Source organism: Platalea leucorodia (genome assembly GCF_965183815.1).
Source record: "Platalea leucorodia genome assembly, chromosome: 12".
Taxonomy (NCBI): Eukaryota; Metazoa; Chordata; class Aves; order Pelecaniformes; family Threskiornithidae; genus Platalea; species Platalea leucorodia.
The window spans coordinates 4741344-4765586 of NC_138834.1; the positions used below are offsets into that span (position 1 = coordinate 4741344).

The 24243-nt window shown below is 41.5% G+C and overlaps 1 protein-coding gene across 1 annotated transcript in view; it reads left to right on the forward strand.

Annotated features, from left to right (window-relative positions):
• Positions 1-24243, forward strand: part of TMEM132D (transmembrane protein 132D) — a gene marked incomplete at both ends in the record, with an annotated part of 261079 nt that overhangs the window by 195452 nt on the left and 41384 nt on the right. The window contains one exon of the mRNA XM_082325472.1: positions 24085-24228. Within this exon, the coding sequence (XP_082181598.1) occupies positions 24085-24228 (144 nt within the window). The remainder of the gene's footprint in view (positions 1-24084; positions 24229-24243) is intronic.

Sequence of the window (24243 nt, forward strand, 5' to 3'; positions counted from 1 at the left end):
ACAACCGATAGGTTCAGTAGCTTACAGCAGCTACATCCAGGGAATTGTCTGGGAAGGGCAGTACGCCCCTTAGCAGGGAATTCAGCCAGCCCCAGCTCCTCCTGCTCGCAACATACAAAGCAGAGGGGTGATGAAATCTGGGATCCAAAGGATCATTCTGGCCAAGCTCCAATTTATTTTCATCCCCACTATGTAGACATCCTCTTCTCTCCAATACCTTTTTGCCCGCTTCTTAACCTGTGCTTCTGCTTTGGCTCTGTAAGTGCACTATTTCAAGCATGAGCCAAAGGCCATGGGAATAAAAGTAGAGCCAGGAGCTTTAGTAACAGATTCCCTCCAGTTCAAAACACCTTTCCACCAAATAGCAAGCCAACATTGACATCTCTGTATTTCAGAACTGAAGTTGTATTCTTCACAGTATTTTGGCTATTAGGAATTGGTCAGAGATAAGAGAAAAAAATGTTATGGGCTGTACTATTAAATTCTATCCATCTTAATGCAGTTTCAGAGCAAATCCCTCCATGTCATGTAAGTAGAGCATTAAAGGAAACAGCACTCAAGATGATGTTGTTAAATGTACTTTAATACCACAATCATTTATTATGTTCATGTTGTATCTTTCACAATAATAATAAATTTGAAAGCAAATATTTATGCAACATAAACCTAGCTTAAGGCAGGCTTTAGAGTTTAGAAAGCTCCAAATGCTGTTCAGAATCTCTCACAGGCTCTTACAAAACTTAAATTCTCAGTGTAGGATTTTTTCAATGAAATCCATTTCTTTTCCTCCATTTCCTCCGCCTGGGTGACAATCCTTCCCTGAGGTGGATGAGGGATGGATATTTTTGTGACTCAAAGCTTTGCTCTTTGACCTCTCTGAAAACCTTAGGTTCTACCCATAAATCCCAAAGTACCCAGCAGCCTTTGGTCTGATGGAGTCCGAGTGGAGTTTTGGTGGCTTTGCTTTAATAGGCTCTATGTGTTGAAGGCTTTAATAGTGCTCTGTCTGCTCAGCAGTGCCTGTGTTGCTACCAGACGGACATTCCCAGGGCCTCAGATGGTGGGAGCCTTTTTTGAATACACATTGCATTTGGCCAGAAGGAAAAAAAATATATGAGGAGCCTCTTAATATCGCTACAGGGATGTGTCTTTCTCATTTTGGTCTCCCCTTTGTCAAGCATGCTGGAGCCATTTCTGTTTCTTTGCTTATATAGCTCCAAACTGAGCTCTAAAGTTGGTGCTTTTCTCACTATCCAAAGCCATAATCTGTCACCCCACTGACGTGTCTTTACTGTTGAATTTTGAGGGCAGACTATGGGAGAGCAGTTGGATATCAGAGGAGGACACTGCACTAGGGAAGCTTAGGTGCTGCCATCAAGTAGGCTGTCTGAGACAAGGTTCAAGCTCCTGTTGAATTTAAAGAGGCTGAACGCTGGAGGTTCAGGAGAGGAGACCTTATTCTCCCTTGCTGTTGTTACAAGGTGAGCCAAGTCTTCCACCCGGTTGTGCAGACTACTGGTGAATGTGTAGTAGATGCCGCCTTCTGAGCCTGACCTATACATGATATAGGTCTGTTGGTGCTGGTGTTAGAGAACATGGCTGTAGTTTTTAGTGTAGAAGATCTATAGTTTGGTAGCAATTTTGTTGGTTGTTGTAGTGACCCTTTGCGCGTTCCTCTGCCAGTTTAGCAAATAACTGAAAGCAAAGTTTATCCCAGAATACATTGCAATTGGAGAGTATGAAAAAATTCTATGCCCAGTTGATCCATTTGTTGTATTCACAATACTCTGGTCCTTATTCTGGTAAGGCAGCCTACCTAGCACGACAGGACCGGTAGGAGTTTTTCCTGAAAATGTCCTGTGAGAACAGGACTACAATCTACAGAGCAGTTCGGGTTAGAAGGGAGCTGTATAAAGTTAAAAATTCATGTGCTGCTTCCAACTCCCACTTGGCTTCCTGTGGCTTCAGCAAGATTCTTCTGATGTTGGAGAGAAGTGAAGACAGAGAATGTCAAATATTTGGGCCCTGATGCTGAAAGAATATGTCACCATGAAGCTGTATTGACAATTAGCAAACACCCTGTCTCTCCCATATCAAGTCTTATTCAGCTGAATGGCAATGGATTATATTTTGTATAATGAGGCATGATCTATCCCAAGTATTTAGCATAATGGGAGAACAGTAAATCATTCTGGATTTGTCAGCAGAAGACTTGGATGCTTTACATTAGGTAAATAAACAGTGCCTCATTATGCTCCGGAGTTTGTGTGAAATCAGGAGGCAGGAATTGTATTATTGTGTTTCCAATGGTTGATAATTATTTTAAACCATTGGAGTGAATAGGTTGTAATTCATTTGTACCTCCCTTTTGTCTGCTGTTGAAGAAGACTTGAGGAATAGCCATGCTTGTAAGCACTGCTGTGTGCCTGGCACTGATAAATGTATCAAACTCTAGCATGACTTTATCTAGGAAACAGATTTTGATAGCTTGCTAGGATTTAGGTCATTGGATAATTCAGTGCAAACTGCAAATCTTAATGCTATTGACAAAAGACAGAGCGCAAATAGGCAGCACTTTCTATAAATCCCAGACCTGTAAGTAGCTCTCTTTTCACAGATTTATAGTAAATGTCCTTGAAAGCTATCCAAAAGAATGAACACCCTGGGTCTAGATTGACAGGTTGGCTTTTCAGATTTGTTGCATCCATGTTTGCCCTGTAAGGGATGTTGTAAAAGGCCTGCTTTATAATGGAGTGTGAATCTGTGCAGAATACAAACTTTCTAGGATTCAGATCTAACCTACAGTGTACAAGGAGAACTCCTCTGAAATTGCTAGGGTTGCATGTCTACCAGACTAATTTATCTGGGACTTGAGTAAGTTCCTCCTACTCATCTTTTGGAATGTTAAAATACTAAAGGGAGAGACTGAGATGCACCTCAGAAACCCAGGAGAGTGGTTGGTTTGTGTGGGAAAAAGACAGGAGACAAAGAAATTGGGAATGTCAAAAAGAAAGGGTAACATTAGGTGAAAGGATACATACTTTTCTGATGCATGCTTTGGTTTTGTTTAGCTTTAATTAAAAAAAAGAGGGGGGGGGGGGGGGGAGAAAAAACTGTCTTTCAAACACAGGTAAGCCAGCAGCGCCCATCTTCTGGATGGTCACTTCCTGAGCCTCTCTTTCAGAGGCTGGTCATTTTTTCCATGCTAGGAATAAATTTGAAATAACATATATGATTTCAAAGTTTCTTGCCTTTTTGTTTTTTAGAAATTCAGGTCTAGTCTAGCTTGAAACACTCTATGACAATAGAGAAGTAACGTACGTCACACCTAAAAAGAGACCGGAGACAGAGTGACAGACAGTGGTTGTGCTTAGATTAATCTAAATCCTGGTTTCTGGCATGCTTTAGTTAACACGCATTTAATTTAACTGTGTGACATAGAGGAAAAAAATCTTTGTCAACCTCAGCACCCTATTCCACCAGCTGTAAAACTTCACAACACAGACATTATGTGTTTTGTCACTAAAACACAGCCCTTGGGGTTTAGTGCCATTTTAATGAAAATCAAGAGGATGAATACCTTTGCGTGACTTCTGGAGAGAGGATTTAAGACCTGTGGAATAGTACAGCAAGTTCTACTCATTAATCTAAAGTCTTAGATCTCTTACCTTAGCAGAGGTAGAAGACTCTACACATGAAGTAAAACACCCTTAGTGTGCATTATCACTGGGGAAATTAGTTTCAGAATTGGGCCTGTGTTCCTTACGGAATTAAGGAATTTTCAGGTGCATCAGGGAAAACTGTTCTTTACTGCTGTCCTCCCCAGAATGGGGAGCTCTGAAAATCCTACTCTACCAGTTCAGAAGGCCCATACTGGGAATCTGAACTTTAAAACGGGACTCTGAACATATAAAGGCAAGAAAGCACGTATGAGGGCTGTCACTTTTTTAGCGCTCAGAGCAGCATCTGGGATAGAAACACAGTGAGCCAAGCACATCTTCAGGCACAGTCTGCTGGTTTGAGAGGCTGTAGGCTTTCTCCAACAGTAGCTGTCAAACAAGAACCAGCAAAGCATGAAGTAACTTTTTCTTCCCTTCTGCCTCTTGTTCCAATGTTACTTAAAAAGCGCTGCTTTCAGGCAAATGCACTGAAGACCTTTCTTTAAAACATGATAAGATGATAACATATATTTTTTAATAACGCCAGAATGCCAGGACTTTAAAATTATTGTCAAAGAGAGTAACAATAATTTATGCTGTCAAAGAGCGAATCTGTGCACAGAAGCGCTCTCTTAAGTTTTCAAGTAACTTTTAGCAGTAACTTTGTGTTCAATCCCAGTAGTTACACATCTGTGGTATTACAGGAATTGCTGTAATATTTTGACACATGGGGAAATCTGGGGATGTAAGTACCAGATTAATCATGCTGTCAGATTTAAAATCGATTCATGTATATTTTCTGCTTATTCTGTGAGAGTGGAAAAGTTACCTGACTTGAGATGCATATCTCAGAACTGTTCATTTCACAGGAAAAAATCAGAATAAGACTAGTAGGAGTGCAATGTATATATCGTCTGTGATAGCTGTGCTCCTTGTGATCAAAGGCAGAACTTCTCAATGTGCAATTACATAGTATCATGACACTATGATCAAGAGCTGGCAAGAATTTCATTGGATCCGAATAGGCACGGTGATGACAAGGTGTTTACAGAAATTGATAGCGTGACCTTAAATTTTTACGTTTTTACCATGAGCGTGCTTGCCCTTTTCTTCTTCAAATGCTGTCATTTCATTTTCTGAGATTCTTTAATTCTTCGTCAGTCATCATTTACTTAGAGCTTGAAGGCAGAATTCGGGTGTCACCTCTTAGTCAGGTGTAGCTATGGTAACAAGGCAAGAATGAAGATTTGTGGTCTTCCAATGCACATTTTGCCTAGGGTTAATAATGACCCCAACGTTGGCAGCACTTAGTATCCCCAAGCAATTACAGAAGGAATTGAAGGAACATGATGGAAGATGAATGAGGATATTGATATGGATAATTCTGGACATCAGAGACCAGCTAGGAAGGAAATGAAGTCTTCCGATGATACATGGGAAAGGCAGAAGTTCAAATTCCACTCTCTGTCTTTTTTTCTGAAGGTCAAAGACGGACAGGATACAGCCTGGCCCTATTTCCCTGCAAGGGTCCTATTTCAGCCTCCTTAGACACCTCGTCTAACAAAGGGAAGGGCTGGGCAGTCATGAACATAGTCTGGAGGTGGAGATGTGCTGAGCTGGTGGTGAGCACTTCAGAGGATGTTTCAGTGCTCAGGTGCCTCTTCCCACTTCTCTGCAGGCTGCTCTGCTGAGGCAGCTCAAACTGATTCAACTGCTCAGTGCCTCCCTGGCCATCTTGGTCAGGAATCTCCATCCCATCCCATCCTGTCTGGTGGCTCAGCACTCATCAGACCTGAAGCTGAGCCATTTCAGCTAAGTCAGCAGAAAACTAACCCAATCAAACGCACTTAACTCTTCTGGCTTAGCAGGACCAAATGGTCAGCACAGGGGCTGAGAAGCAGGCGAGGGGGAAGGCTGTGGCAGCCAGCATTTGTATTCCTCGGGGAAGGTGTGTTGTGTTCCTGTTTCACAGTCTAGTAATCTAAAACCCCGATCCTGCTAGCTTCTACAGGAGAAAGTGCTCCCAGGCTTCCGCTCTGCCTGTTCGCTGCCATCCATCCTTGGCTCACGTTTCTCCCTTTCCCAGCAGGGATATTAGATTCATGACTTCTTGTCGAAATCACAAACCATGAGGTTTTAATCCCCCCATCCTCTGAACTGTCGTGGACCTGATGAAATATTCTTGTCAGTGTGCTGGGGCTGGAGTCATGAACAAAATGTCCCATCTCACCTCTAGCATGGCGCTGCTCTAACTACAGCTGTCACTTCTGCACAGTGCAGCACGGGGAAGTATTTTGAGAGATGCATTCCACTTGCAAGGAAGCAAAGCTCAGCTCCAGCTTTCATCGTGGCCAGCTTTCATCGACATTCATTTCCAATATGAACATCCCCCTTCTTTGGACAGCGCTCTCTGAGAGGACGTTAAATATACTGCACCTAGATCTGATACAAAAGTTCTGGTAGGACGTTACCAGTAGTAGTAGACTTTACAATGCTTTGTCCCTCTGACTTAATTAGAAATAGATTACATCAGTTCATTGTCAGTGAGCTTCGGACACTGATCTTTGCTTTCACTTTGGTCTGGGTACGTAGCTTTGCAAACCACCTTTTGTCTAAAGCTGCTGCATGTCTACTTGCAGTCTTTAGCAATCACAAATATATCTGTTCCTACTGAAAGTCTCTGCACACTGCCCACACGTAGCCTGGAAGAGACCAGGTGATGATGTGAATATAGATTAAATTGTATTTTAAGTATTACTTCTCTGATTGCAATTTCTGGTCCTCCTGATGAAGTGGTCGGTCTGTTTTGTTTGTGCTATCAATGGGAATGCTTTGAAAATTGCTCTGGTGCTGAGGAGAGCAGGAGGAAAACATTGCTTTACGGTAAGCGTTTTGAAAGAATGTTTACACCCAGAGCATCAAATTAATTTCCCCAAAGAACAGGCTGAGCTGATCAAAACCAAAAATGATCATTGGTTTTGCACATATTTGAATACAAATAATTTCATTTCAAAAAGTCTGTTAAATGCAGCAGCTCATGCTTATTTCCATATTTCCTCAAGCACAACATAATTATTTTCTTAGGCTCTATTTTCTTGGTTTTGTTAACCATGGAATATGTTGTAGCATCCTTTTCTCTGCAACGCAGGAGGTGCAGGGGCAGCTCAGTGACTGGGCAGAATCAGGGCACAGCTTGAGACCTGGTGTTCCTGCTCTTGGTTCATTGAGGTGCCAACCAGTGGAGGCAGAGCAGCAGCACATCAGTCTTGTGTTTTCTTTTTTTTTTTTTTTTAAATGTTTTTCTGCAAAGCTTTTGATTCTCAGTTGAACTCCCTTGGGAATCCTAATGGAAAAATAGTTGAAAGCTTCAAAATCTCTAGAAATTCTGCCAGATCTTTATGCGTCCTCAGAAATTCTTTAGCATTTGTGAGAATTGACTATCATTAGCACCCACATACTTAGTTTTTCATATATATTTTTTTTAGATGTGCCTCATCACAGTAGTTAGTGAACTGCATTACAGTTACCTAATACCCTGCAAGGCTGGAGAATTATGATCCTTTTGCTAAACACAGGGAATCGAGCAGCTTAGTTAGACTTCATGACTGTTCTTCAGGCCTTTCGGGGCATATGTGGCTGAAGTAGGAATCGGTGTCTAGGTCACCTCTGCTTCCTTTGGTTACATGCTTGATAATTGCTGCCCTATTCCTTAAACTTGTTCTGAATCTCATCTGTGAGAGGTGGTGTCGTAAACAGCAAAATAGACTGGAAAATCCCAGCACGTGACATCGATTACAAAAATGTGAATTCATCCTTCCTAAAATCAAAACCTATACCATCTAGTGTAATTCAGGCAAAAAACCTTCAGTATAATCTTAGTCCTCTGAAAAGCCTAACAACTAGTATGGAAAACCTTCCAGCTTAAGTAGAGCTGAATATAATGAATGCAAAAGGTGAGGTGCCAATTGGGTGCTTTTGCTCTGTGCAGTTGGCATTTAGCTGGCAGGTCAAACAGGAGTGTCCCCAATACTCTAAGACTAACCTCTGTAAAAATATCAGGTACTGAAAAAAACATTTAATTTGATTATAGGTAGCTTTACCAACCTTTTCCACTAAGCTACACACTAATTTATAGGAGATTTTGTAACTTGTGGAGTCAAAACAGGTATGTACACGCGCTAAAAATAGAAAACCCTTGAAAGACAGCTTTAGGGATTCTGCAGGGGCTGTTTAGCTTCTGGCTGGAAGGATGGCAGCCTGTGTTGGGTGGTATCAGACCCATCTGTGCTGGAGAGTGACACGTGCCTCTCATGTGAAGCCACTCTGGTTGTGCTGCAGTGGTGAAACAAGTTGTCAAAGGGAAGATGATCATTCAAGACTCAGTTTGGATCCTTGTTACTGGCCTGTTGTGACTGGGAGCACTGCGGGGTGTGCTTGACCCCCAAGGTAAAAGAAGAGCTCTGGGTCACCCTGCAAGCTGCTCTAGAAATAACAGTGGTGGGTGGCAGAGCTGCTACAGTCAGGCTGACTGACGGCTGGAGGAGGAAAATGAACAAAATAAAGGAGACTTCAAGGAATCCCTAAAACATAAAAAGGGCCTGGGTTTTAAAAATGCAAAATTCCATCTATTTGTCACAGTGTGATAGTTTGTAAAGTGATGCTGGCACTTTGCATTTTACATATTATGTCTCACCCTTTATCCAAACAATGATTTCAAGGGAATTTGTAAGTACTGTTAGTATCCTCTCTCCATAGGCAAATGTGGATCTAAACACAGGGAAGTTAAAGTAGAAAAACTGACATTTTCAAAGCAAGGATCAAATTCTAATGTGCAAGTATGACACCTAAATTCATATCCAGGCTCTGAATTATAAGGAGCCTGATCACTGAAAATGCTCAGCACACAATTCCCAGGCAGCTCACTTGTATTGAATTTTAATGGAGTAAAGTAATTTAATTAGGTCTGTAAATACAGATTTAGGTGAGTAATGGCAGACAAGTTTGAAAATGTTGTGCTTTGGCTTGTCCAGTAGTCTTGCAACAAATGTGTGATGCTGCTGCGGCCAGGACACAGCCTGGTCAAAAACTCATCTGCTCCCAAAGAGACAGAGTCAATAGCTTATTGGTATTCTTTATCGTAAAGCTTCTTGCAGGAGAGGCTTCTCTCTGGGCAGATAAAAGTCATCATACACATATCCTTGAATCAGTATCATTCGTTATCTCAGCATAATCATAAAGTATTGTAGAGATAGGTATTCCAGATTTTTATTAAGTCAAGAAGAAGGATGAAGTTCTTGCCCCCAATAAAAGATGAAGCTCTGTGCATGTCCTAACTTAAGCCATGTCAGTAGTTTCAGTGAAGTAGCTGAAAATCAGGAGTCTAATTATGGAAATGACCAACCAAATTAGTATGAGAGGAGTCATGTGAGTTAGGTGAGGTGATGTGAGAGCGGTGGTACTGAGAGAACGGGGTTACTTGGCAGACAGCAGTGTTCAGGATACTGAAGACAGTATTTTTGTAGATGATTATGTAGAATAAATAAATCTCATATGGAATCTGTTCACACAGTTGTGGAAAAGCAGACTTTAAGGTCTGAGCATCAGAGTTTAATGTGAACAGAATCTCTAAACAGAGAGTTGACAGTGTTAACAAAGGTAATATTAGATTTGAATGAGAAACTTTGTACAGTTAATTAAAAATCAAAGACACAGTTATAATAGAAGTAATTATCCAGGAGTATTAAATCAGTTGCAAGTTCAAGCCCATAAAAGAATTAATCAGGAATAATTTAATATTTGATATTGAGGGCTTATATTTTTCCACTAATGCCAAAATCCATTCCATTAACCAATACAATTCTTCAAGTCTATCTATAAAATGAGTCCCTGAAAGCAGGACAATAGATGAACAACTCTATGGGAAGTTTTAATTCTGCTTTTAAACTACAGTTACAGTAAATAGAGTACTGTTTCTTTCTAGAGAATCACACTGGCTAAGGCCAAAGATTTTTCTGATCCATCTCCCTGTGTCCAGCAGTGGCTGATAGCAGATGCCATGGGAATGATCTGAGAGCAAAGAAAACTGCTTTCAAGGGTATGTAACTCAGCATCTTTGTGATCTAGAAGTGCGATCAAGTTCTTTCTTCCATTAATGTATTTAATTGCTTTTTAAATTGCAATGGACATCAATCCATGCAAACATTCCTGTTTTCTGTGGCAATGAATTTCATGATTCAGCTACGTTATGTGGAAAAACATCGTCTTCTCTTTGTTTTGACCCCTGCCATCTGATAATTTTCCCCTTTTCTTTTGTGATGCGAGACTATGAATCTCTGGTCTTGGTTCCCTTTCACCAGCCCACTGATCATCCCATGGATCTCTCTTGTAGCCTCTCTCGGTCATCTTTTTTTTCTTGCATCACCTTTTGGGGCCCTTCTCAGTTGTCCTAGACATGAACAGCGAATAATTAAAGGAGGTTAGAGAGTGAAAGCAGAAAGGATGATTTGCTTTTTATGAAGAGGGAGTTGAAATGCTGGGGACATTGGGAGAAATTCCCAATGTAGAAAGCAGAAAGGCATAAAAGAAGCATTGAACGATGGGGAGATTGTGATTACTATCTAACCACTGATAAGTTACCAACTCAGCTCAAACCAGATCTCACTGAAGTCAGTGCAAGCCATCACACTAACTCTGATTCTTGAAAACAGGCTTTTGTTGAGCAAAACTGTCATTTTATCAAGGTAGGTCAGGAGCTTTGCGCAGCTTTTGGCTGCAGGGCCCCTAGCTTGTAGTAAATTTTGAACAAACAGGAAAACCTAAGCAAATAAAAGCAAAAGTCAGATTATTTCAGTCCCATGTGTCTGACGGTACCTTGAAGAAGAACCAAGCTTTTATTGCTGTCATCTAAAGATTTTCTTCTTCTTTTTTAACCCAATAAATAGGCTTGCCACAAACCAGGTCTGAGCCTACTGCAACCGTTTATCAACTTGGCTCCTGCAGGAGCAAATGTCTAGAGGCAGTCTGTATAGCTGGCAACAAGGTGATAGATGGTCACACCAGGCTCGATGTTGGCATCTGAAGGCAGTTATTTATCAGATCAAGCGCTTTATAAACTATCAATAAAAGGCTCCATACCTTTCCCGTCCTTCCTAACTGTAAACTTACCTCTGAACAAGTTATCTGGAAAAAACTCATTCCTCAAGCATGTCTCTCTTAATTTTCAAAGTTTGCAAAAAAAGGCTAGGACCTTGAGATACTTGTAGTTGTGTTTGGTTACGGTTATGGGTTATCATATCACAGTAAGATAGATGGTCTGTTGGTCATCAGGTTTACGCTCCTTAAAATGAGTGAGAATTTTGCTGTTGAAGTCATCAGACACAGGACGAGTCCTACTCCTTCCTAGATGTCTGATCTTGGAAACAGCCTCCTGTGTAGTCACCTAACACTACAAATAACGGCATTTATTATCAGTGTGAGTGTTGCAGCCTAGAACTCTTCAGGTTCACATCTTCATTATCGTTACAGAGTGACTAGTTCTTTATATGGTGCTTTATTCATATGATTTTTTTCTCATATTTAAAATGAGAAGAAGCTGAAGGAAGAAAAGGAAGCTGTTACTCTTTCACTGACATCAGGAGAATTATCGGATACAGATCTCTGCATACATCAGATTAGAAAAATACATCAAATGTCCTGGGTACAAAATTTGTAATTTGATGTTAAGTCCAGATTTATTTCCTTGAGGACGTTGGACCAACACGAACATAAGTTGTCTACCAACCATTCCAGGAGGATTAGACATTAAACAATTGTTGCAGAATGTACAATGTAGTCTTAAAGACATTGAATCTGCAGCATGTGTGTTCCCCGGGATGTTATTACAAGACTCTTCATGTCTTTTTTCTAATGGCTTTCTGGATTCCCTGCTTTCAGCCTGCCACAACCAGCTTTACAAGTGTCCAACCGCTCTTTTCCTCTGTTATTAATTTTTTTCTATTGTGGAGCATTTCTGATCATTCTTCTGTCTGTCTAACTGCTTCTTAAGTTTATTGCTTTTCTGTGGTGCTGTTAGGGATTTTATTTCCCAACTGGTATTACTTTTTAACTACTCATGTAAATCTGTATCGGTTCAGATTCATGCAGAAAAAACAATTTGTCACAAATCTGCAAAGGCTAAATGATCAAAGCAGAGCTTGCGGGCTCACTACTTTCTTTCTCTGCCTACTTCATCAGACCTAAAAATACTCTGTCTTCATTCAGGTTGTTATACTGGCCTGTACTATAGACTTTATGTACGGCTGGGGAGATAAATGTATGGGTTCGTTTCTTGTCGTATCTGCAAGATCAGCAAAGTTGCACCCATTTATATCTGCCCAGGATCTGGCAGTAGTTGTTGTCACAGGCTAATCACACAGAAGAAGTTCTAAAACAGTAGTGCCACTAAAATCCAGGCACGAAAATATCTTTATGGGCATAGGACTTGTAACTACAGAGTTTTTTGGAAATAAAATTTTGGTTGCTGTGTCATGTGAAAAAACAAAATTTAATCCAAATTTCCTTACCAAGACCAAATGCAGAGAGATGAAATTTTGGGCTCTGCAGCTGTAGAGATGGCAGTGTTATAACCAAAGCTAAGTGTGGATAAATGGCAATTGTCCACTTTTGTTCCTAGAAATACAGTGTTAATGCCTCTCTCAACACACGGTGCGACACAGCAAATAGATGAGTTTACCCACGATGGCATGAGGGTACAACCTCTGCAGCCATGACAGGTAGGGACCAGCGCCCTTATTCAGTCACTGTCATGGATTTTTTTCTAAGGACATACTGTGGCCCAAATTCTGCCCTGGGCATCATGGTGTCCTCACGAAGGTCATGGTCACATGTCTCAGAGCAGACTTTGGCCCCATTTGCCATATGGGAGCTGGAACATCATATTTTTTCTGAATGTCCCTTTTGTTTATTTTTGTGTTTCTGCTAAAAGTTCAAATGAAGAGCTAATTACTAACCCAGCAGAGCTCGTTAGCTGCAGGCTTCCCTGCTGCTCTGCCGTTAGTCTGCTCATGAATGAATTTTTGGTTTTGAGGCAGGTTTCCAGGGCCCCTGTGATGGTCCCAATTTAGCTCAGGCTGCTTATTGCTTGACATTCCTAAATATGAATGTGCTACGAAAAGTACGAGGCCAATATATAAGGAAACTTTGGAACAGGCAACTTCACTTCTCCTCTGTACAGTGAGCAGGAGAACATGAGTTCTCTTGTTCCTTACAAACCTCTTTCTTCTCTTTAGAAATGTGAAAAACTAGTTCAGTCCTTGCTCTCTGGCTCTGCCATGGGAGCTTATGTTAGTTGCCTCACTGGCGCAGATTTCATCCTTGCAAATCTGCTTTTTTCTCATTGTCACTGCATCATTTTCTCCTTGTCTTCCCACCAGGATTTTCCATGTGCAGCAGGGGAAATGGGATGGCAGAGCTCCAGGGGTTGCTCCTGGCTTTGCCAGTGGCTCCGTGTGGAGGCTTGGGCAGCTCTCCTAACCTTACTGCTTCTCAGCTTTCGCCTCTGGAAAACTGCAAGGGTGATAGTAGAACTTTTAAAATTACGTGAAGATCAGGTCAGAGTTGATAAATGTGTTAGGATTGTTGTTATTGTAGAAAATGCTAAATGGCTTTCCTCTCTGAGAAGTACTTTGTAGTCATGGGGGGAACTGAACCTCTCTATATATTTATAAACACCGTATGTGCACCTTGATGCACCTGTTTTGCTGACAGGTCTTGCTTGACCTCACAGGGCTAAACCAAAGTTGTGAGAGATGGAAGGAGAGGAGCAAACATGTCTGTTCGAGACTTGCAACATCCCTAGTCACTATGGCGGAGCGGAATTTTAAAGAGGGTTGTGAAGTAACTAGCTCTGCAGGTGTCATGGGAAAAAGCATGGATGTGCTGGTGAAAGAGCTGACGGGTAGACATTAAAAGCTGGGAAAATTGTAGGAGCTAATAGAGCAGCTAGGTAGGATGGGGCAAAAACATCACGGACTTTGAGGTGAAAATGAGGCCTTTGCATTGTGTGCCTGGGTTATGGAGATCCTCAAGTTCAAAAGGCTAAGGAGGTGCTGGAGCTTAAGGCAGCGCTTGGCAAGCCGGCAGCGGAGGCGAGTCCTCTGTGGAGATCTGTAATAAGGAAGGCTGCATCCGCGCCGCTGCCCACGTCAACTGGGCTTCAGATGGGTCAGGGTAAACATGTGGCTGGCAAGGGAAACGTGACTCGCCAAGGCAAACTCATGGCAAGAGTTCGGTACGGGAGAATAATTGAATGTTTCACAGCAGGGCTTCAAAGTACGAACAAAACTCTGCATGAAGCACTGACAGACAGACCTCAGCAGATGTATCATCACACATTACAAGATGATACTGAAGTTGTTTTCAGGTGTGAATTTGTTGGTAAAACAGTAGAAAAATCTAAACTTATTCAGAAAATAAAACATCGAATCTCCTTTTGTTCCATCTGTTCTGCGTATCTCAGAGGACTCTGATGGGACCTGATTCCCACACGGCCTGAGCCTGGGGAAGCCTTTTACAGAAACCTTGTTCCCCAGTAGCGTAAAGACACATCATTTATACCTCTGTGATAAGCACTTAGAAATATTTTTCTGAGAAAGTTGATGTATCTACTGTGATCATTGACTCGTTTATGCATTGCTAATCTATAGTATCAATAGTTCCGGTCAGTGCAGAAACAGGCTTCATCCCACATGTGATTATGTGGGAGGGAGAGAACAGAAAATGGAGTGTGAGAGCAGCGTAGGGGAGCAGGGAGGTCTCACTGCTAAAACAGCAGCTTCAATTACCAGCTGTGCCCAGCATCCATTGCAACATTTGCTACATGTTTTGTATTATACAGAAATTTGCAAAGTCCTTTATCCTTTAACAAAGTGAAGTGGGACAGTGCTTTTCCTGTATTTTCTTTAGTCAACAGCTAGCCTTCCCTGGAGAAACTGTAAGAGTCTCCCTCCTTTCCTGTCCCTTCCCCTGTTCTCTGCCTCAGATCCCTTCCCGCTCCCCGTCTCCCGCCCTTCCCAGCCTCAGCTCTCTTTCAGCTTGTCATTTGCTGGCTGTGACAGTGCAGAAGTGTGGCTGTGGCCGGAGCAGACAGTGAGGACCGGGGCAGGAGGGAGTCCCTGGTGGCACAGAGCCCTGCCCCGTCACTCACCCGGGGGCAGCAGTGGCCGCAGGAGGGGGAGAGGAGCAGAGGCTGCAGGCAGGGAAGAATGCAGATTTCATCGCTGTCTGGCTCTGGAAAGCAGGGAATGACAGAAAAGAACCTGTCACATTTGTCTGCTGGATATTTCTGCATCCCAAGGGCTGCTCTAATCTGCTCCTTGCTGGCCAGGCCCCAAGGATCTGTATGGCAGATGGGGAAAGTGTTCCCCGGCTGTGGCCCTTAGTATTCCCTTTAGGCCACCGAGTGCACGGGGTTTAGCACAGTGTGGAAGATGGGAAGGATTCATGTGCAGCTCACAATACGGCCTGGGAATGACAGCAGCAAGCTGTAGAAGAAAGAGAAGGAAAAACCCCAGCATATTAAACAAAGCCAGTGATTTGTTTTGGGATTTTTAATGCTTCCCTCCATGAAAGCGAAGCTGTTTCAGTCAGTTTGACCCCAGTCATTCTGGCTCTGCTACACATCGCACCAAATATTTACTCTGCTAAATTGCATTGCTAGAGTCTCATTGGCATCTTTTCTTTGAAATGATATCCTAGAGCTTTCATTTTGTTGCTGGAAATCCCTACATCACATCCCATCGTCCACCCCTTACAGAGCTCCAAAACCCCTGCAGGCGCCAAACCTCTGCATTAGGCTTCCTAACTGCAGGCCTGAGAATCAAAAGAGCCTTCACGCTGGCACATCAATCCGGGGGCTGAGATACTGACCCCATGTGTGAAATTTTGATTGGGTTTAGCTAATTTTGCATGACATGTCCCTACCAGTCTCCCCAGTCTCAGCAATTCAGCAGCATCAGACACAGTGTATTCGTGTACCTGAGGCCAGATCTCCCAGCTCCGCTTTTCTGAAAGGTCTTCCTTTGACAATCAGACATGCCTTTCCCTCCTGCAATGATGTCTGAAGTGCTGGCAGCCTGCTTAGGAAAAGCAAAGAAGAAATCCTCCCCAAGTTGGTTTGTTTGTTTGCTTTTAAGAGCAAACCTTGTTGATTATCAGCTAAAGCAGTCTGTCTAGAGACCAAAATCAAGTATGCACACACAGCTTCATGGAGTTACAGTTTGGAGCCTGTGAATTAATTAGCAATTTCTCTGAAGAACCGCAGCCTGACAATTCACAGACTTCATAGCTCTCTGACTTTGATAAACAGGCAACGTACATGACAGATTCCTGGGATCATGCTAGCCTACTTAGCACTGCAAACCACCAAAACACCAAAGGAGGACTTGCCAAAAGTAAGCTAACACAATTTCTGAATGTTAGACATCAAAGCATTAAAGGGACTTTGTCATTTTAAACCTGAGACAAATTAAAATTTGCATTTACTCTATAGCTAGGAAAAAACTGAACTCCCACGGGAGGATTTGACTCCTCAGCTATCTGACTGTAAAGGAGATCCAGTATGGCTTGCATAGCTTACTGGTAACATTACAAACTGTCCCTTTGCTAAATAGTTCATTACCATCTCTAGATAGTTTGCCTGTGGGCTGCCTGCTCCCAGAAATCCTTAGCAGAAAATACAGGCTTAAAATGACACACTTCTGCTCTGTAAAGTCACTGTTAAAAAAATTAAAATCTTGTGTACAGCAGGGCTGTAAATAACAGCATCGGAAACAGAGGCAATGTCTTGTCACCCCTACTTTGTTCTTGCATTTGTTGTGTGCTTGCCGTGTTTCACCTTAAAGAAAACTGTTACCTATTGTTAGTTGGTTCAGCAGCTGGACCTCAGATCTGAACTGTGGACGGGACGCTGCACAAATACTGAAAAAAAAAAAAAATTCCCTGTTTTGAGGTGATTCCAGTCTAGATACATGAGACAGACAAAGGTAAGGAAAAGGGACACGACAGGCAAAGGCATTTTTCTCTCGCTCAGAGTGAGGTTATTTATTTCCTGGCTTTTTCATCACTTAAAGATGTGGAGTTGCATCCCGCAGTAATTGGCAGGGTCCGCAAGCCAGGATTGCCTAGTCGTAACAACATACGAATGCGCGACAAGGGAATTTACTGGCCTGAACGGCAACTTCACTTCACCGAGGCAGATACAGTAGCAGCTGGATTTTGCTTCTAAGATGCATTTCTTTCCTTCTTGAGCTTTTTACTGAACATCACAGGCTGTGTAATGAGAGACCTCTCGCTGCTGATCATCTTATTAATGATCCCACTTTCCCTTTGTAACACCTACCCGTTATTTTGCGCCTTCTCTCCCTATTTACTACGCACAGCACTGTCTTGTATATTTAGCTTTTCTTTCCCCGCCTCAAACTTAGCAGTGATAGTTTCTATCTATACAGAGATGAAAGTTTGTTAGTAAGAATATAAACTAGCTAAAAGATTTTGCAAGAGTTAACTCTCAGATTAAATAGGTATTTGTCCTGAATGCCTCATGTATGATATGAGGAGGGGCAGGCAGTCTTTGTGATTATCCCATGTTGATTTTTTTCCTTACAGCACAATCCAGCCGTTGGCTCTTCTCTGTTTTTAACTGAAAAGTTGTGATTGCTGTACTTCATATGTATATGTGGCTTTGTTTCACTGCTCATCCTTGCCAAATCCACTCGCTCCATGAGCATTGATTCTGCCCCAGTGGAGGAGGAGTGAGAGCGTGGCTGGCGGCGAGTCACCCCCCATTGCATGGCAGGCTAAACTTTTCAAGGAATCACAGACTGAAAAAGAAAGAATGAAAAATATATTCAGGCATTGATTGTGCCACCCATTTGTTTCTAACCAATGGGTTTGCAATCACATTTTGCTATTAAAAAAAAAAAAAAAAAAAATCCATTTTTCCCTCTCTAGCAGCTGTGTGGGAGACTAGGAGTCAGCAGGTAGATATATCCAGAGAACCATGCATTTGGGTTTCTGTTTATGTTCCTTTTTAACCCTGTGCCAGCACATCTGATTGTAGAGCTCTCTTGTCTGTACCGAGGAAAAAAGGAAACTGATTGAGTAGCAAGTGCTTAAATTAAATGTGATTAATTTGCCTTTATATCACCCTCCTCTCTCCCATTCCCAATGACTTCAGATTTCACTCTGCACAATGAAAGGTGCACACATTAAATCAAACAGTTAACTTTGAAGTTCATGTTAGTCTTTTCACATTTTTGCATTCAGGTTTCACCATCATTTCTCATACTTGCAGTATTTCAACTTGTACTTGTAACCCTTCTATTTATATTAAAGGCCTCACAAATTCTTTGGTGTTATTTCTGGCCACAGTTCCTTTATTCCTTTGGACACAGAAGAATTGCAGCTAATTTTTCAAGCTTTTTTACTGCATTGAAAGACTTGGAAACCACAGGGCAAATAAAGAAATTAGAATTATATTTTATTTATTTCAAGCTATGATATTTCAGGACTGAACTCAAGCTGTTTGCAAGCTCAGAGCTGGTAATAATGTACTACAACCAAGGAAATTTGCTTTGGAGCATTTTCAGTTCCTCCGCATCACCATGTATCTAGCCCCACCAGCTGCTTCTAAAACTTGTACTTCAGCTGCCGTAATCTTATCATTAAAGGTGGATTTAAGTCTTAAGAACCAATGAACAAACCTTTGTGCTTGCAACCAGAAGCTGGGAGATGACTCTGCATTTAAGGTGCAAGCTCAGCTTTACTCCAGCGTTGAGTACTAATCCAGTACAGTCGAGTGTTAGATGGTGCGAACCCGCAGCACCTCCTTGAGAGAGACACATCTATTTGCTTTATTGTTCAGCTGCTGCTTTCTGACTTTTCAAATCCCTTCTATCTTGTTGTTTTTGTTTCCTATCCTTGCAGTGGTTACATGAGGAAAAAAGCTGAATTTGACCACATCCATGAGGATGTCAAGCATTTAGACTTTATTGGTTTAGAAGCTTACTAAATTTAAACAGAAGCATTAACATGGCTTTAGGCTCTCTTGACAGTTATAAACTCTTCCTTGGGGGGATTTCTGTAATGCTTTCTAATCAGCTTAAGGAGTTAATTAAACAGCTGTCACTTAGCTTCTTAATTCTGAGACTTGATGCTAAATAAGATTTGAAATTAGTTGTGCATGACTGAAGCATGGATTCTCTGATATAAATAAGATGGCTGCTAGCTGAAGAGGAGGAAAATCTAGGCCTTTTTTAAATAAATAGTGAAAAGATTCAAGGTGGTACCCTGGATTAATGCTCTACAGGCTGATTAATAAAAAAGAAGAAAAAAGAGGAAAATGGAGGTTATTAATGAGTGCCAAATGGGACGGATTTTCAGGCAGCTATTCATTCTCATTTGGTGGCATGCCCTGGACTTCAGGAGACTTCAATGATCATTTTATTCTCTTCCCTATTGCAGTCTGTACGTAGTAACCCAAAAGCCAAGATACCTACTGAAAACAAAAAGGAACATGCTTGATTTTAGAAGTTGAGATATTTAGCCTGCAAAAATATATTCCACTACTATAATAAAAAATGTAACTGGAGATCTGCTGTGCTTATAGAACACGTATTACAGTGTTGTGGGGACTTTTTAATACTCTTTTCCATGTGTATTGTAGTAGGACAAGTACTGCTCCTGAAGGGTATGAGCTGCGGATCAGTCCAAGTTATTTTGAGGAAACATGTCTGCAGGTCTTTTTTGAAAACAAGCTGGTACCTTGCTCACTGCTGCTTGTAGTGTTACCAGGTTTGTGAGGGCTAACAGGGATTCGGCATTAAAATGATGTGTTGAATCATGCTAAAATGCTTTTGGAAAAGAATGCTGACAGTGACTACTAAACTTTTCTTTGTCACATAAATCTGATGTGGGGCCTCAAAGCTAAGCATGAGTTAGTCATATATTTATTTCTTTTAAGAGTCGTTATTAATACAAACATTAGGAGATATTGTGTACACAGAGCTAGGGGAAGAAAAAGAAATTCCTTAAGATTTATAAAGATATTGTTAAAGTCCTCTCTTTCACCCCAGGAATTAATAAGGCAAAAGATATCCAAAGGGAAATTAAATTGCAGGCAAGCTACCAATTAAAGTTGAAAAAACTAATAGGTATTCGCTTCTGCATTTCTACCTAAATAGATGCTTACTGTGTACATCTTCTGAATATGTTTCTGCTGGAGGGCTTAATATGCTCAGTTATTTAATATGAATCTCTTCAGTAGGCAAAGAATGCTTGCTCCAGAATCTTCTTTAAAAGTATTACTATTTTTTTAATGTGGTAGCAATTTCAGAATAAAGATTACCTGGTCTTCCATTTCTGTTACATGGAGAAAAATATTTTTCTCTGTTTGCTATTATTATTTCATTTTATTATTTGGGGGGGTTCAGTGTATGTGAATTAGAGAGATATGCTATGTAATAGTTAGAGAAACTTCAGCATCTTTTTAATAGCTGCTCAGGGAATCAACTTTTAGCAGTTTGAATATTTGGCTATAGCTTTGCAAAAGCATAATGATTTCTATCTTGCAATGCCATCGTATCTCCTATAATCTATGTTAGTTACAGATAAAGAACGTAATATTTCTTCAGAAGATTCATTTATCACTTATTAAAAGTAACGCTATCACTATTTAAAAGTAACACTTTTAAATTAGTAACCATTTAGATTTATAGCTTTTACATGCTGAGACTCTGAACTATAAATTTCTGTATAGCTAAAGAAGTATCATGTTTGTTTCCTCAAAATGAAATCATTTTTATATGCTTTCACCAGGGGAACATTAAGCCTTTTCTAGCCATTAAACAAATGACTGAAGAAGCATTTTACTCTGCCCCTGCTGTGTAAATTGGTGTAAGTGGTTATTATGCCTCTATGTTCAAGGGTGAGATGCAAACCAGGTGCCTAAAGAAATCGTCCTCCAAGTCCATACATGTAGAGGTACTGAAAACTCTGCAGACAGCATATACAGCTCAGTTATTCTAGTGTAGACTAGCACAGCTTCAGACCATTGCCAGCTTGCTTTGCCCTTCTTTCACTTCAGAGAGATATTGGGTGGATTTGCTTTCCTGGGAGTGAACAAGTAGTTGCTGATAGAAAGTCAGAAAATCACCACAGACATTTCTATGAACTCCAGGCGTTACTTCGTGCCCCCCACCTCCCTCATTTCTTTTGGAGAGAGAGGGGACAAAGATTGTTTTGGAGATTTTTAGGACTAAGAATCAGCAATGCTGTCACATGCTGCACATTGTGCTGATGGGGACGACGCACAGTTCTGGAAACACTTTGGTTCTGAACATAGATCTGGAACATGGATACAGACAAAAACTACAAAAATTTGAATCGGGGATCTTTGATTTTGGATGGAGACAACATACAAATTTGCTTCCTCACCTTAGAATCAGGTATGAATACGCTTATCTCCTTGCATTTAAGTACTCTCATTAAAGTCCTTGTGATCATTCACACAATTGGGTTAAGTACAGATCCGTCAGACTGTAGCCTCGGATAGAAAGCTCTGGGGCAGGACCTGAGACCATGTTACTGAGCTTTGAAGCCAACTGAGACTCTGGACATGCAGAAATTCCCTGTGGATTAGATAGGTTATGCACAGGCTTTTAGAAGGTAGCTGAGAAGGAAAACAGGGCAGTGGCAGTGAAATAGCTGAGCACTAAGTAGCCTGTTTTTGTATGTGTTTCCATAAAGTGATAGGTACCAGATATATTAGGATGCAGACTGTGTTCAGAATATCCAAAGCCGGCACTTGGAAAATTCGGAAACTCTGAAGAAATTCTTGAAGCTTTTAAGAATCATTCTCGATTACTAGCTCTTGCCAGGGGAAATTACATCTGCCTTTGGTAAGCAGACCTCATTAATCACGCTGTTTCAAAGGCTTGGTTATTAAACTTCCCTTTGCTTTATAAAATAATTGCAGGAGTCATACTGTAATGTATCCACTGGAGAAATAAGGCCATTCCTGCTTGGGGGAGCAGGTCTTTTCAGCTTGGTACAAGGTGCAAGTAGCTAGGCATGTGGTATGGCCTCAGATAGTCCCAACGAAATGAGATTCATGCCCAAGTGTTTGCAAAATCAGGATCTAATGCCTGGATTCTGTAATTATTGTGGACGCTTAACAGCACTTGTTCTGTCAAGCTGCCCCCATTTGCAGCTCTCTGGAGCCTGTAGCAGAGTAGCAAAAGTATCTAAATAACTGCTGCAAAGCCCAGATCTGAAAAAAATAAAAGAACCTGGAAAGTTAATTGCAAATCTTTCTGAGATCCCAGTTGCTTGAATAATATGTTCTCTACTGAGAACAAATGTGCACTCAAGACAGAATGGCCTTACAGTACAGGCAGATATTCTCACCTTTGTATGAATTATAATTTCAAAATATCTGAACAGCTTTTGTGCTGAGGGAGGGAGAGGATTTTCTTCTTAAGTTCTCTTTTTGTGAAATCCTATTTCACCCTCCTCTAAAGATCATGGTGAGGATGGGGAAACTTTAGCAAAGCAGCTATCAAAAGACCAGGAGGTTTTTTTTCTTTCTTTCTTTAAATATTGCTTTGAATCCCACTAAAGTGTCTCTGTTTCTTTAAGTAGTAGGAAAAGGTCTTTTTGATCCATATCCTTTAGATGAGAGAAATCCCAGCTTCTCCTCTTTAGCCCAAGAGGCAGTAGGGGGAGTCATCATCTTCTGGTAACTTGGTTTCAATCTCCCACTTTGTCGTCTTCCACAAGTAAAATCAGGTTAGTCTTAGAGATCATAGTGTGAGCGGTTTAGATAATGAGAAGTTAGCACTTGGGGGGCTTTGGAAGCCTTTATTTCACAAGAGCCAGCTGAAATCAAGAGCCTCTTGTTCTACGGGATGGTCCGTGATTTGCAGGCACGGTTCTGAAAAGCTCAAAGGCCTTTCCAGGAACGAGCAGTATCTTGCAATTAGGAGCGGAAGAATTCCAGCACCAGTTTGTGCTCTCGCTGTATCTTGGCACAGTCAGTAATATCTGCTGTGCGAGACTGATGTGATGCCCAGGTAACTGAGAGTGCTGTTTAGTCTCGTGCTCTTCATATAGTCAGAAATCAATGCTTTTAAATCAGAAGTGGTAAATCAAACAGAAGGAAGGCATTTTGCAATAGTCATCACAACGATGACGTACCAGTGACACAGGTCACTACAGAGCTCGTTTTGTCTAAAGAGCCCAGGCGCTTCTCAGAGTCCTTCCTTTTTGGGAGAGGATGCATGAGCCTCATTAACCGGTAAAGAAAGAGTTGTGAACACGTGCTTGCCCACCATTACCCAACAAGAGACAGGGTAAGTCCTAGAAAACCTGACGAGGGTCTGATTCCCTACAGTCCTGTGGTACATATAGTCATTTACGCAAGACCAGAATGGTGGTACTCTTAAACTAATTCCCTGGGAGGCAGAGCAGGGGGAACCAGATCTCATCTGCCATAACAGACAGTGCCACTAGCCCATTTTATAGGCTGCGAATTGGGAGACTTAAGTTGAATCTGCCAACATTGCATCCCAAAGAGCAGCCTAAAGCCTGCCTCTAAGACTGGAGTTGTTTCCATACACATGGCCAGCCTGAGTGTCGAACCAAACTAACGCACGGTCAGAGGCCGTACTAGAGCATGCCCTGCATGCCAGGTGGTTTCATGGGCTACCAGGTGACTTTTGTAGCAGCTATTATCCCCGTGCAGGCTGTCTGCGGGCTGGAAGTTAGAAAGTGTACGGATTGCAGAAGACACCCCCATTGCAGGGACTTGTAAAAGATCATCGAGGACATTTGGGGCAAAATGGGTTCCTGGCTATCCTCAGTCCAAACTTGTTCCCTAACAATTATACAGTACTTCTTTGGTCTAAATGTTTACAGTATTTGTTCAAAAGTGTCATATAATTTCAGTATTTGTAGAAAACCTTTCAGAAAACAGTATTGTGGATAAAACTGCAAGACATAAGACATTAGTTTATGTAATCAGCAAGATCATTAGTGAGCTCCTCAGGATGGAGATTTCACTATTGCTAGATGCAAGGTTTATGTTTATCATGTTTATGCGGTGCAGGGTCATTCCTCGGGTGTTAGGTTGCTCTGACACTCGATGAACATTCATGAAATAGCAATTAGGGCATGACAAATGTCTTAACAGCCCTGAATCAGAACTGGGAGTTTGGTTCCAGGATTGAAGGGAGGAAATTAGTCTTTTCTGCCTGCTGCCCTTGGAACAGTTCTTGGCATAGCCATTAGAAATTAAAGTAAAACTGAATCTAGGTGGTACTAATGAAATAGTAAAATATATTAACTAAAGGGGCTTTTTTTTGTCTCTTAGGAAGCAGAGATCCTGAATACAGCTATTCTCACTGGGAAAACAGTGGCTGTCCCTGTCAAAGTGATCTCTGTGGAAGATGATGGGACTGTGACTGATCTTCTGGAATCTGTGGAGTGCAGATCATCAGACGAAGATGTCATTAAGGTAGGATCATACTGC